Source organism: Stegostoma tigrinum, chromosome 21 (assembly GCF_030684315.1).
Source record: "Stegostoma tigrinum isolate sSteTig4 chromosome 21, sSteTig4.hap1, whole genome shotgun sequence".
Lineage (NCBI taxonomy): Eukaryota > Metazoa > Chordata > Chondrichthyes > Orectolobiformes > Stegostomatidae > Stegostoma > Stegostoma tigrinum.
Window position 1 is genome coordinate 47,589,748 of NC_081374.1, and position 15,553 is coordinate 47,605,300.

The following is a 15,553-nucleotide window of genomic DNA, read 5'->3' on the forward strand; positions in this document are numbered from 1 at the left end:
CCAACAATAGCAGCACTCAGGGCATTCAGATGCCACTACTCACCTAGAAACCAGATCAGGTTTGTGTTACAGATTCCAAACTGAGTTTCCTACTGATTCCTGGTAATTTGACTTTTTTTTTGGGGGGGGGGGGAGGGGGGTGGTGGGCCGGCGGTGTCAAAGAAGAGAACTGACAACTCACCAACTTAGCCAATAAGCAGAAAGACAAATCAACACAAACTCAGAGTTAGGCAAGAAGTGTTTATCAGCAAGGGAGGTGAAACAAAGTGAAGTGGAGATAGACATTAATGCATAAATGTACCTTGTGTCTACATTCTATGAATAAAGCAATCTGTATTTACACCAGCACTTGGTATTTACTTTTATTTAGAAAGAACAGAAAATTACAGTTAAGCATGGAGTAAAATCAAGAGTTACACTAAAAGGCAAAATTAGGTGAGAACCATCTGTTCACAAAACAAACAAGATTTCTGCAAAAACAAATTAATTTTCCATTATATTCAGTTGCTTTAAGTGAACAAGCTGATGCATTGCAAGACCAGTCAAACAACATTTCTTTGAATCATTCCTGTAGCATAACACCTCAGATTCTTTGAGTTTTCACATTTTGTGCAGAAACAATTAAGCCCAAGAAAAGGGGCAAGAAAAAGAGAAATGCTTTGGTTAATTTTATGATTTGTATTGGTCATTAAATATGAGGAGACACAGGGCTGTGGCTGGGTTTGTGATGTTAGAAGTGCAGTTTCATCTCTAACAACTAATCAACGTGAACCTTATGCCGTCCTCCTATATAAAGAGAGAGATTCACCTCCCTTGTATCCCCATCTATATATCTGAAAACAATTCAGGGCACAGGCTCACTGCACACATGGTTTACACAACACTGACAGGAATCCAGTCATAATACTTACTTGGCAACTGTTTAATGTCATATCAAGACAACAACCCATTGATAATGTACCATGGACATTGTACTCATGCTAATTTCTTACGAAGTTTGAACCTTTTCACTGATATGAACCGGCTGTGTGCCCAGCATGTAGATTGTGTTAAGATGTTAATTCACATTATAAACAGAAAATTTTGAAGACCTAAGACAAATCAAGTCATTTAAAACTTCAGAGTTTCAGGTTAATGCAATAGCTTGTACTATCAGCCACAGTCCTGTATGATTTACAGTACATGCTCAAAAAAAGCCCAAAAAGTATATGCTTTGCAAATGCACATTCAAAATAATTTCATGAGAAAATATAGCCATCTTGTTTAAACTCTGAAGGTATTTACTGGAAAAGTTAAACCTATTTGGATCAATGTCCACAAGGAAATCCAGAAGAACAGACTTGTGTTCTCCACAATTACTGTATGATAGTCATTAGGCAATTACATAATTTTCTGGTGAAACCAAAACTCACTGGTATCAAAAGTGTGGCATGTTTAGATCAGAGATACAATGTGATTTTGCTTCTGGCTATTGCCAGTTTTCCTAGTCCTGATACATGGGCACAAGGGCAAGTATATGGCAAGTCTCTTAATGAGCATAGGCGCGTGCAAAAACAGATTAACTCTATTGCACCTTTCCTCTATACTGTAGCCTACAAGCAAAGATCTGTGCTGGTATAGGCACAAGCCCACAGCTTCTCCTGACAGTGTTAATACTCTAGACCTGTCAGCTTCAGCACCAATGCTGATGAAAACAAAATGTTAGCTGTGAAAAGAACCACAGGTGGCAATTTCCTTGTATACAGCAGCAAATCCAGACAACTGACATAAGAACTGATCACACTTCATTAGCAAAACAAGTGTGAAGTATTCTGGAGGTAAGCAAGCACCAAGTTACTCATGCCAGCTTGTAGGAGTTGTGCATTGTTGTCCATGTAACGAAGGTGAGAAGCAACACTGAAACTTTCACTGATTAAATACTTAAACCCTTTCCAGCTGCCACCTCTTCCTATCATTGGCTGGAAAGCCTGGCGTTGCCCTGGAATCTCACTGCAGGCTTTAGCTTGTCATCGCATATCTTCATACCAGGTCAGTGTCAGAGACATGGCACTGAGATCTGCACACCGCCTTCAAATAGATAGTCAAACACCATTGGGTTTATCATATCCATCTGACAAGTTAGGTCTTACAGCCTTATACTTATGTTCAGATGGATAAAATCTTCCTTACCACAAACTCTACCATCACAGAGGGTCAGTTTTTAATACAGGAATACTAAGATCTCACACACAGTAAAGTTCCTTCATTCAAGCACAGTGACATTAAGAATGACGCTACAAGATCTGGGATAAACAGACGGAGAACCAGGTGATTATAAATGTCTGCTCAGTGTCCACTGGCAGCTAGTTATTGTCCAAGATTCAGTGATACTTAGCCACACAAAAAAAATCAATACAACCACAAACACTGGTTGAAGGGGCTAAAATACAAATCTATTTCCAAGGAATGAGAATATTTGATTTATTTGAAGAATTCCCCAAAAGTTAAGATTGCTCAGTGCAGGATCTTCTGTGAACGTAATTAATTCACTCTTTTAATGGCAGAACTAACTCCAAAACAGAAAAGTGCTTCGGCTCTGTTCGCTAGTTAGCAAGATGAAGGCAGACGTTGAGAGCAACAAATCCATCAGGCAGGGAGAACAATTACAGGATCCTCCAGACAACAATTTTTGAAACTTAAAGCATTATTTTTCTGAAAATGGACACCCTAGATTGTGGAAAAACATAGCAATAAAGCACAGTGGAAAAAGTAAACTTGTTACAAAGATTCTGCTCCTTAAAGTGCCAGTTCAGCCCAAATCAGGCCTTTCCCTTCAATCACTCACCCGTGTCCAGTTGAAGCAGTTAACAGCAGCACCTCAAAGACAATTTACTGGTGAATTTGGGATGTACATTACAAACAATGCATTGCAAAATCTATTCAATCCTCAGGTATCACAGATGCTCGTACCTCACTCACATCCTTTAAATTGACCCTGTTTAGGCTGTACAATTTAAAACCAGATTTTTGTAGTTCTTGTTCCTACAGCCCAATTACCTCATAGTTGCTGTCAGTTTCCAGCTTGGCACAAAATCTCTTTCTGCAGTCCTCACCTGCAATATGGCTTATCTGATTTTTCCGAGATATAGTTAGTTTCCAAGAAAGCAATTAAGCTCATTTCCAAAGCACGAGCATTATACCAGGCCTGTGGACAGTCAACAGTTCCATCAGACCACAAAAGGCCTGAAGAAAAGACAACACAACAGTGCATCTCATGTTTGTTCAGGTCCATACAAAGGAGACACACATTGTGTTTGTTTCCGAGCTGCCAATGTTACAGGGAGACATGTATGCAGAAACAAGTCAGTCCTTCCCATCACAGTCTGCTAAGATTAGGAGTGTTAGGCTTAATTCAGAAACAGAGGCTGAGAAAAACAGAAAAGTGCACACAATGATTGAATGATAAATTAATAACTTGTTCACTTTTTCTCCCAATTCCATATTTTTCTATGTACATTCCCTCAATCATGTGCTGCAGTCTCTCCCATCAAGCAAAATGGTTAAGTCACTTGTGATGGTTCTGTTCCTGCGAGTTGGCTGGTGGGAAGGAAGGGGGGCTGATTTTGAAGATGTTAATGTGAAGGTGGGAAGCGATCTGATTGCAAACACCCACTGAGTAACGGATTAAGTCAAAGAGAGACCAGACCTGTGGGCCAAAGCAGAGAAAGAAAAAAAAAGTCAGTGAGGAATCAAAAGCAGTGGTTCCATTGTCACTGGACATAATGCGAGACCACCCTCCAGACGGCTGAAGGCAAGGTCCTCATCCATACAAGTACAAGTCTGCATCTACAATCTTGCAACATTTTAAAAAAAGGGTGAGTACAGAGGAGTATTGCACAAAAATATGCCATAGAAGAACAATTATCAAGGAATATCCCATCACCAGGTTCAACATCTATTCAACAACCCCATAGGAAAATATCCCCATCTGAACTTCAATACCATCAGCTACAACAGCAGTGCAGAGCTGCAGGCAGGATATTAGAGGGCCTCTATCATAGCTTAACCTAAGGCACGCTCATTACTAGTTTCTGTCAGACTAGACGCTGCATTTTCATAGAGCTGCGGGCTGTGTTGTGTCCCTAAGAAGGTGCAGTCAACAGAAAACTTGCTCAGGGGCTCACTGTTCAATTCTAGCTCGACAACAGCTGATGTAAATAGTCTTTGTTGCCAGACCAGCGGGTCATCTCCAGGCACTGTCCAATCAACCAGCAACCCGACCCCATTTCCCAATGAGACTGGAGGAAGACCCAATGCCTTAGGTGGAGTTATGCTGAGGACTTTGATCAATATGCTCCAGGCTCTTTATTTCTCTTCTAGTTTAACGTTTCCCTATGTTACATTGGTATCAACTTAGTATATATTAAGCAAGGGCAATTACTGTTATGTTTTATGGGGAAGGGGCAGGGAACAGTCTCAATGGATCAAATGGTTTCCTCTGCGCTGTATTGTTCTATGACTGCTTCAAATGCAGAATGAGATGCCTTAACAATTCAGGGTCAGTCTGACGGACAGCAGTATCATGAGTTCCATTACCCATAGCACTAGCTGTTGGTTGTTCTAGTGGCACATGCTGGATGGTGACACTGCCTGTCACTCAATTAAGATGATACAACTGTACAATAAGGGACGAAAAGCCTAAGGCATTCTGGCACCTACTAATTTGCAGTAGCATGGAAATTTGAGACACCCTTCACAGCATCCTGAATATTCCTTATGTTAGACACCCTCAAATCATGAATCCCTATTCTTTGAATGAAAGTATGCATTGACCAAACCGCTTAGTGGGCCTGAGAGAGGTATATGGGCCCAGATTCAACACAAATCAAAATCAAATCCAGATCTCCAGGTCACAGTGGTAAGCACAGTTTTAAAGTTTAAGTCAGAATCTGGCTGTCAATAACTGAAGGAATTCTTACGAGATATCCCACTGACAGATTCCCGACTCAATGTTTATTGGTTCTCCTATCCTCTCCAAATCAGCCTCACCATGATGATTTTTCACAACTTTGCTTTGCATGATCCTTTTCTCAAACTTCACATCTGAGTCCCAGACAGCAAAGTCCCTCCAAATCATAGCCTTGATAATATTTTTCTCAAGCTGTCTACTCATTTCTATGCTGTGCAGTGGTATGTGTCATTGTTATCTGAGCTCCAACAGCCAGCACAACACCATATCCCAAGACCACCAGACGGACTTCAATAGCAAACTTTATATCCACAGTGGAAAATTGCAAGAGGGATGAAAATCGAGTTAAACCCGACAAATCAGTGGTACCGATTTGAATCTGTAGCCAGTTTAGACGCATCTGAAAGTGAGAAACTCTGGTTTAGGCAAGAGGCTCTGCTCACTTACCAAAGCAATCCACAGTACCAAGTACTCATTTATAAAACTGTTGAAGTACTGGTCCAGGAAGAGGAGCCCCGGCCCGACGAAAGCTGTGTCCTGCAAGTGCATCTCACTTTTTGTCATGTGGGCCACCTGAAACCAGAAACGAGAATCTATTCACCAGATCTGCAGCAGCTTTAAAATAACATGCTGGCCCAAAATTAGCAGTGCAATATCATGAGATTAATAACGTGTATTTGCACTGAGGCATTCATAACCTTGACGGGTCTGAGACACCACTGTACAAAATGAAACTTGTATGTAGGAAGCTGTCACAATGAGATAATGAATACCAACTGATTTTAGCAATGCTGGCTGAGGGATGAATATCAGTCAGGACACTGGAAGAAGACCCCACTCTTTGAAATAGGTTCCGTGAGATCTTTAAATTCACTGGAGAGCTGAAATTCAGCTGCCCAGAAAGTATTGCACTACAGTGTTATCCTGGATTAAATGATTAAGTCTCTGGGTAGAACATGAACCCATAATCTTTTGATTTAAACAAGATTGCTATCAAATGAGATGCTGTTGACACATCCATAAATCAAGCTCAATTTGTTCAGCATCAGACAACTGCAATGGGTTGAGGGATTCGTTACCAAAAAAATAAGTTTATAAGATGTTGGGGGCAGGGGGAAGGGACTAATAAAGATATGTCAACAGCCTTATAGTAGTACAATAGCTTCCCAGGTGCAGACGACCAGAAAGCATTATAACGCTTCAGCGATTACTTAAGATTGCCTCCTTGAACATCGGTTCTTTTGGTCAGGCAGACTGAGGCCTTGCCGCCAATACTTAGGGGTTAGGATATATGTGGGTGGAAGACAGTAATCGTCTCCAGTGAAGAGTACATACCACTAATTTATTGGTTATTTTTGCAGAGACGAAGCCAAAAGCAAGGATGTACAGGCAGGGATTATTCTCAAAGAGCCGGCTGGTAGATTTCTTGTAGATCATCAGTGCCAGTGTTATAACTGCCCCTATGTGCAGGAATGGCGACAGCACACTTGTACCCTGTGAAGTACAATGATACATTACCAACAGTGTCAGTCATTGCATTTCTTATGTAATACCCATGCAGAGAGCAGATTCAAGTGTTCCGTGCACAAGATGCGCTCCAATCAGACATCCCACTCAGTCTGCAGAGACCACCAAATAGCTGCAGTAAAACGTGATGATGGAAATTAAATCATTGTGCAGTCGGAAAGTTTGATCAGACCACTTCCAAACGTCCATTAACTTTGTAATCCCCAGCATTTTATGGCCCTCTGCCACTACACCCCTCACAACTGTACAGCTCTATCCACTTTACTTCAGGCTTTTTCTTCAGTATAATTCTGGAACATGAATGGGAAGAATGGCAGCAAAACTGTGGCATTTTGCACCGCCTTTACCCTGGTCATGCTTTGGTCTTACAATGCCACTTTTCCAAGCTTAGTGTGTTCTTCAGAATGAGTTTGAGAAGGCTACATTGTCTTGTGGCCCTGATGCAGACCATAATCAACATTGTAGGTTTGCAGGGAATGCTGGAACTTTATAAATATATATGTTCTCTAATAAATCTGTTTTCACACACTTCTCGAGCAATGGGACTGAAATCAGGCAGCCTGGTTCAGAGGTAGGGATGCTACTGCAGCACCATAAGCATATAAGGCCCAGATTCAAGTCTCACCTGCTCCAAAGGTATATATCTCTGAACTGGTTGATTAGAAAATATCCATGGAGCAGCTGCTCAGTGTTCCTATGGACACTGTCAGAATCAGATGGTAGCTGTGTCTGTTGTCACCTTCTGATTGATGCAACTCATTAATGTCTTCTTGAATTCTCCTCCTTTTCTCATTTCTGTCATAGGAACAGAAATTAGGAGCTAGAGTAGGCCATTTAGCCTTCGAGCCTGCTCCACAATAAGATCATGGTTGATCCTCCATCTCAATGCCATGCTCCCACTGTCTCCTCATACCTTTAAAATCTAAACATCCTTTTCTGAATATAATCAGTGGCTTGACCTCCACTGCCTTCTGTGGCGGAGAATTCCACATGTGGACCAGCTCTTGTGTGAAAGATGTTTTCCTTACCAATTTATCCTGTATCCTGAGGGGGAGACACCCTTGGTTCTAGACTCCCCAGCCAGGGAAAACATTCTCATTTGACCCCTGTTAGACCATGCTGGTCTAATGCCCTTTTCCCTTCTTACAACCACACCCTCCTCACCACACACACACACACACACACACACACCCACCCCAACCCCACCCTGCTCCCCCCATCCACACCCCCATTCCCAAGTTACCCTCAGAGCGGCAGCCACTTACAGCAATGGTGGAGCCGTTCTTGCCAACGCCGCCAGTGAAGATGACAGTGAAGTAGTTAGTGCAGGAGAAGATTCCACCTGCTACCACAAGGAGAGCAGGCACAATTTTAACTTGAATTTCCAGCACTGGGATCTTCTCAGGGGAAACAAAAAGATTAGAGAGAGAAAATAAGAATGACAAAAACATTTCTAGAATTCGCTGCCCAAACTGCAATAGAGAATAAATGAGAGGAGCCTCATCAGACCCCTCATGGCCCTTTCAACTGGAAGGCTGAACAGTTTCTGCCCCCGACAGAAGCCAAACTCCCCAGTTATTTCAGGACTTTTGTTTCCACTACTCAGAGTGCTCACACTCATTGTCGAAGACAATCTTGGATCACTGCTAAAGTTGTCTTTGACTGGATGGAATCAGTGTTCCCTTATCTAATTGAATAAAATCCATGTTAGCCTTTTCAATATCCATATCTCCCTCTAAGAGCATTTCCTGAATGCCTCTTTTCCAGACTAAAATACCCAAGTTTTTCATGCTCATGACCAAACACCATTGAGACCGTAGCTGCGTTATATCCAAAACTGCAATACAAGACAGGGGTGTACCCTGACGGAATTCTTCTGCCAGTAAACAAAAGTTACCCTATAAGGTCATAAGGCTTTAGACATCTGCCATATACCATTGAACAGCACTGAGGTAGGAGAGTCTGGGGTCAGATCGGAGCAAGTCCAGGTGCAGAACTAGACTACTGAAGTTCATTGACTGAACAGAACCCTGGTTTTTCCCAGTTATAACGTTTAATTGATGGTTATTGTAACCAGAATGGATCAGTGAATGCACCTGAGCAATCAATTCAGAACTAGGAATTGGCAGCAAAGGGTGCCTGATACTTCTAGTGTTGTTCCAGTAGTGACTCAGGTGTGTAGGATAAATGGCACAAATCACCGAGTACTGCTCTACCCAGGATTTTAGAGCCTTGAATGATGCAGATTGTGTGTTATCCAGACAGAAGGTGAAAGTCTGCATTGCGCAATCAATGCAGCAGCTCAGGCAGGGCCAAAATCCAGAACATGCCTCTTTGGACAGTGAGAGTCTAACAAATGGGATTGTAGGTGCCGATCCCACAGATAACACAGGCACAAGGTCACACACAGAAGAAAACCTTACTGTGTTCAATCCATAAATAAGTTGGCTTATTTTCCTTAGCCTTCTCCATGAAATGCCTCTTTCACAAACCAATTCCAATGATGCCACTTTTGCTTCAGGAACACTCCAAATCTTTGACCTTTAACAGAAGTTAAGTAGTCAGCTGTAGTATTCTTTACTCTAAGTGAAGCTCAGAACTACCAACCAGGCGTTATTGAGCCTGGGTCAAAGCTTCTTGATCTGCAGTTCCACAATATGCCCCTGATAGAGATAAAGGAACAAAACAGGGCAAAGACTTGTATTTTGTATGAGTGCTCAACGTACTCAATGTTACCCATTTGACGATCTCAGGTGAGAAACACAGACTTCCAACAAATCGATCTCTACATGGCAACATGTCTCAGTTATGTAACATTATCATTGAGGTCTCTGACCTGTATGAGCTATGCACGGATAAGACAGATCACGAATATTTTACTCAAAGTGAACATTTGTTGGGTACTGTGTGTATTTTCAGAGTTAGGCCTCTCACCAAAGATACAATTGTTAACCCAGAAAAAGCAGGAATTTGTCTACTGCAGATTGCTCAACTGAGAAAAACACAAGGACTCAGAGCACAGGAACAAGTGATGACGCCGTTCAACCCTAAAATCTATTCCACCCTTTAATGAGGAATGTTGAATACTGTCCAATCATCAGCAAACATATTCACATTTGACCTTATGATGGAGGCAAGGTCAATGAAGAAGTTGCTGGGGTCACAAAGTCCTTTCTCTTAACACCACTTGTGTAACTCCATCAAATTATCTGATAACACACTGGGAAGTACCTTGGAGCATTTTAAATGCACTTTGTAAAGGCAAGCTGTTTACATTTTCAGAGTAATAATGGGCAGAGTTCGAGTGGTTGTGTACAAATGGGAGACTTCAATCCAACAGCACTCCAGTACTATCACCATTTCCACTGTCAGCTCCGTCACTGGCTTACTGAAGCCATTAAATATCTGTAATGTTACCTCAGGCCAAGTCGGGTCTAAGAATCATCCTCACCCTCTTTTAATAGGCTTAATACACAGATTAACAACAGTACCTTTACCACATTGAACAGTATTTAGTTCCTCTATGGAAAGTAAACAGTCCCACTGGGACCACAGGCCATCTAAGACCAGGTCCCTAGCCAGAAGAACGAGCTGGTCTCTAATTTTTCACCTACCTTGGTTTGCCCCCTAGAAACAGGATACAGTGGCATATTGCTCAATGTCTTGAAGGAACTGTGCAAAGTTTGACAAACTGTCCAGAAAGCACATATAGTGCTTACAATGTATTACTATATTTAAGTGAATTCAGGACATGTGTCTTAAATAAAACTCTACTAAATGTAGCTGAATACTCGAGCAGGAATCAGGAAGCAAATTTCCATCATTAACAAATGGAGACAATTAATCAAGTATTAGAGGGGGAACAGCAGCTTCTTAATACTCCAGTTTGTGACCTTTCTATTCTCTGTAGGAGAAAGAGGAGGACAGTCCCTGGATAGGACAAGCTCCTCTGTCCCCAATAACTTCACAGGTAACCAGGGTCAGAATTCAATTATGCTATTAATTACCATAGATTCCCAAAATGCAGTTCCTCCACTCGCAGCCAATAAAAACAGGATAATTATGAAGATTTGCACTTCAGTCACATCAATTCTGATTGGGTGAGAAAAGCAGAAATCAGTATTAGAGCCACTCATTGGTAGTTAGCACATTCTCAAGCAATGCAACTGCAGTTCAATCATGCAAAGTAGCAGAGTAACTCATTCCACTAGACCCCTTTGTACTGTCTCTAATGCTCCATTTTCTCAGAACACCATTTGCAATTTATTAGCGTGAAGTTTCTTTGACTACAAACAGCAGCTCATCCCCTGAAGAGGAGGCAATCTTCAGAACATTATTCAAACTCAGCTTGGGGTAGTGACAGCAATCTTTAAATTTTTAAGGCTGAGGTCAGAAGTTTCCATTATTTTAATTCATTCACAGATTGAGAGCAGCACTAAGGCATCATTTATTACTCATTCCTAGTTGAGCTTGAGAAGGTGGTGGTGGGCTGACTTCTTGAACTGCTACAGTCTACCTGCTGTAATGAGGCTCACAATGCCATTAGGGAGGGAGTTCCAGGATTTTGACCCAGCAACATGATATATTTCCAGACTGATGAGTGGCTTGGAGGGGAACTTACAGGTGATGGTGTTTCCACATATCTACTGCCCTTGTTTCCAGATGGGAGTGATCATGGCTTTGGAAGGTATTGTCTAAGGAGCCTTGGTGAACTTTTACCATGCATTTTGGAGATGCTACACACTGCTGCTAGTGAGTGTAGTGGTGGAGGGAGTTGTTGTTTGTAGATATGGTTCTAATTAGGCAGGCTGCTTTGTCCTCATTGGTGTCAAGCTTCTTGAGTGTTGGTGTTGCATTCATTTAAGTAGGGAGTATTCGATCATACTCCTGACTTATGCCTTGTGGACGGTGAACGAGGAGTTGGGATGTGAGTTACTTGTTGCAAGATTTCTAACCTCTGATCTGCTCTCATAGTTGCTATTTGTATGGCTAAGCAAATTCAATTCCTGGTAACACCCAGGATGTTGACAGTGAGGGGTTCATAGATGAGGTCATTCTAAGTCATGGGCAGTAGTTCGATTCTGTCTTGTTGGAGATGGTCATTAATACCACACAAGCATCAGGCAATGTTACTTGCCACTTTTTAGCCCACACCTGGATACTGTCTAGGTCTTGCTGCATTTGGATATTGACTGTTTCACTATCTGAAGAGTCAAGAATGATACAATCATCAGCAAACATCCCCGCTCTAATCAAATGATGGAAAGAAGGTCATTGATGAAGCATGTGATGATGACTGGGCCCCAGACACTACACTGAGGATCACCTAGAGCTGAGCTGATTGACCTCCAATAAGCACAACTAACTAACTTTCTGCCAGGTATGACTGCAACTAGTGCAGACCTCAGCCCTGAATTCAGTTATCATTGACTCCAGTTTTGCTAGGACTCCTTGATGACTCATTTGGTCAAATGCAGCCTTGCTGACAAGAGCAGTCACTTTCACCTCCCTTCTAGAATTCATCTCTTTTCTCCATCTTTAAAGTCAAGGCCGTACTGAGGTCAGGAATTTAGTTTCTTAGGCATAATCCAAACGGAACTTCAGTGAACGGGCTATTGCTAAGTAAACGCTGCTTGATCACACTGTTGACAAAAGCGTCCGTCACTTCACTCATGAACAGGTTTCATGACAATCAACTAGACTTTTAACTCCAGATTTTATTAAATTTGAATTCCACCACCTGCCATGGTGGGATTTGAAATCATAGCCCCTGAACATTAATGGGGTCTCTCGAATACTAATCTAGTGACAATATTGCTAAGCCATCATCTCCGTTTCTCCTGATGCCTTCTAGTTGACTAGACTAACTGTGATGGTGACTTCTAGTGAGGCAGGTTACGTCAGGCTCTGCTGAAGCTGTAAGCTGCTGTCACTGAAAACCTGGCAATATCTACCACTTTGCAGACAATATCCCAACAAGGATTATCAATACCAGCAGCGATGGAGAGAGACAAGTGTTGAGTATAAAAACTATCCATCATAACTCATGCTCCATTTAAATTGTCTAGAATTTAGTAGGCTGCAGGGTGCCTATCTCCCCTCTGCACAAATAGCAATGAGAATTTAACATGGTGCTTCATATCGAGCAGGCAATTTGAAGAATGTTTATACAGTGCAGTTTTATGGAAAGTGAGTGGGTTTTCTGAAATGGAGACTTTGTAACACTTTCAACAATTAATTATCAATGGTGCATTGTCACATGATAGAAGCCTAGGGGCTCTACTTGGCTAAAGTGCATGATAGAGCAGCAGTCTGATTGGTCACAGTCCACATGCAGTCACCCAGAAGGGTGTTTACCATAATATTCCATAGTGAAGGCCCCATAATCACTGTCACAACTTGTGCAACTACAACACAGAGCTGAGCTTCTGTGACATCGAATCTGTCAGAGAATAATTATGGAACAATGAAATACTATAAACAGGACAAAAAAAACAAAGCAAGTTACAAAGAGGTACTGTCTGAGAGTAACTTCGCTCAGTGGAACAGTTCTTCAAGGCAGACTGGATTCAGAGGGGCCCAGATGCGAAGTTACAAATTCAAGGGACAACACTGGCTGCAGCTAATAGCTCCACCAGTCACGAAATCCAAAACAATGGCACTGGAAATTAAACCCACGAGCTTTTGAAATAAAGAAAAGTAGGCATCAGATCACCTGATGCCTGGTTACTAGTTAAAAATTACACCCAAGCTGAAGCTCACTCACATTTGTACATACTCACTGCCTAAAGATCAGTGAACAACTGATTTTTACACACCTGCACAAAGGTGGAAAAGTAAGTTACATAATATTACTTATGTATGTAGCACAGCAACTGGCCATTTGGCCCAATCACGCCCCACTCAACCTCCTTGTGCATTCACACAGGGCACAACAGGGACAGTGCTCGTTGATCCGGATTTCCACCCTTATCTAAGGTGCTGTGCTTCATCTCCCCAGTGCGTCTTTTAGTACTCACATTCCAAAGCGCAGTGTCCCAGAAACATACGTCTGCCAATGTGCACAGTAGAACATGAAGACCCCAGCAAAGCAGCAGAAGAACATCCAATCTGGGTTTGTTCCCAGCTGCACAGCGATGCAGATCCCCAGGACCACAAAGACTGCAGAAAGGAAATAAGCAAAGTTCACTTCAGCAGAAATCGTGGACCACTGAGAATCAAATATACCTTCAGCACTTGGAGGTGGTCCAGCAAAATGCTCCTCAGATAAAACTAAGGTCTGTCCAGGAGCAGCAAGGAATAACGTCATACCTTCCAGCCCATCTTATTAGTGCTGTTCAATTCGGCCACTGTGGTTAGCTCAATGAATGTGAAGATATCAAGCATGTTCTTCCCTGAACCGATCTTCACCCACCAACATTAAATACTTAGTGAAAGGAACAGCCTGAGCTCTTAATGTGGCAGCAATAATGTGCTTCCCAGTAGGAATGATTTGAAGAGGTTGGATAAAGATGCAATATAGAAAAGAAGATGTAGCGTATCCATTAAAGAGGGCTGATTCATTAGGGATAACAGGAACTGCAGATGCTGGAGAATCCGAGATAACAAGGTGTGGAGCTGGATGAACACAGCAGGCCAAGCAGCGGAGCAGGAAAACTGAGATTTCAGGCCAACACATTTCGTCAGAAATGGGGGAGGGGAAGGGAGTTCTGAAATAAATAGGGAGAGAGGGGGAGGCGGATTGAAGATGGATAGAGGAGAAGATAGGTGGAGAGGAGACAGACAAGTCAAAGGGGCGGGGATAGAGCCAGTAGAGGTGAGTGTAGGTGGGGAGGTAGGGAGGGGAGGATGGATAGGTCAGGCTTGAAGTTAGGCATTTCAGTCCACAATTAAAAATACAGAAAAATGAAAAGAACACAGCATTTACACAAAGGCATTAGAGATTAAAGGTTATTTCAGGGATAAACAGAAAAAAGGCAAGGATCATTTCTCAGTCTAACTACACATAGCATTCACTAAAAATAAGATAAACAAATAAACATTGAAATTAAGTGGTTTGATCAATAGACTTCAAAGAGTAAAGTTTGCAAAGTGATCAAGGTTGAAAACTAAATATTCCAACTAACTTCAGTTGGGCAAAATGAAAGGAAATTGCCCTAATAAATTATATGATAAAGACAGTTGGAAGATCAAAAAGGAAAATCAGTTTGGGCAGAGCCTCACCTCAGCAATGAGATATTGGTGGGAGCTGTTTGCTATTTCCCTAATAGTACTTGTACTGGAGGGCAGAGCATAAAACTCAGTAAATTAGAGGCAATAAAACTAATTGTGGGGATTTTAATCATTAAGCACAGAGATAAAATAAATCTGTTTCACTGTTGCACTGAGATGAGTTAATGAGATGTGCGCAAGATGGTTTTCTCGATCAGCATATGAAGGAACCACTGAGTGACTATGGGATCTGGCAATGCGAAAGGTTTGCTTAGTAACCTTGCAATAAAGGGGAAAATAGTGACAGTAATAGCATCACTGGATACTGCAACAGTTTACAAACAAGGGAATACAATGTGGCAACGTGTGAGTTACCCACACTGGCAATAAAACAGTAAAGCAGAATTTTTTTTTAATAGCTGGAGACAAACAAGATATGCAGGCACAGCAAGCAACTAGGAAGGTGAATGGTTCACGGTTCACTTTTGTTATAAATGAACCAGAGTAAAGAAATTATACACTGAACTGGTGAGGCTACTCCTGGATTAGCGTGTGCTGTTTTAATTTCTATATAAGGAAGAACATATTTGCTCCAGAGGGAGCATAACCAAAGTTCACTTGACTGACTCCTGGTATGAGGGGATTGTCCAATTAGGAGTGACTCTGTCAACTGGGTTTATATTCCCTCAAATTTACAAATTAAAAGGAATACTAAACAAGGAACAGGTAACCCCCCCGCTACCCAAGGCTGACTTGTACCAGACAATGGCCCCCTACTTGGCTTGACACTGGTCCAGATCAGACCAGAGCTCAACTTGGTCATTTCAAAATTGTCAGAATTTCTCCAATCTTTTATCTATAGCAGTA

The 15,553-nt window shown here is 41.9% G+C and overlaps 1 protein-coding gene across 2 annotated transcripts in view; it reads right to left on the reverse strand.

Annotated features, from left to right (window-relative positions):
* Nucleotides 1-225: 225 nt before the first annotated feature.
* LOC125462781 (choline/ethanolaminephosphotransferase 1-like) overlaps nucleotides 226-15,553 on the reverse strand; it is a 33,770-nt gene continuing 18,442 nt past the window's right edge. Inside the window, exons 3-8 of one of the 2 annotated variants that reach the window (XM_048553136.2) lie at nucleotides 13,495-13,636; nucleotides 10,483-10,567; nucleotides 7,741-7,872; nucleotides 6,284-6,442; nucleotides 5,396-5,521; nucleotides 226-3,685 (exon numbers count right to left, since the gene is read on the reverse strand). In XM_048553136.2, the coding sequence (XP_048409093.2) occupies nucleotides 3,545-3,685; nucleotides 5,396-5,521; nucleotides 6,284-6,442; nucleotides 7,741-7,872; nucleotides 10,483-10,567; nucleotides 13,495-13,636 (785 nt within the window). In that variant the 3' untranslated portion in view covers nucleotides 226-3,544. Of the gene's footprint in view, nucleotides 3,686-5,395; nucleotides 5,522-6,283; nucleotides 6,443-7,740; nucleotides 7,873-10,482; nucleotides 10,568-12,832; nucleotides 12,918-13,494; nucleotides 13,637-15,553 lie in introns of both variants that reach the window. The other variant, XM_048553137.2, reaches the window with a different exon arrangement.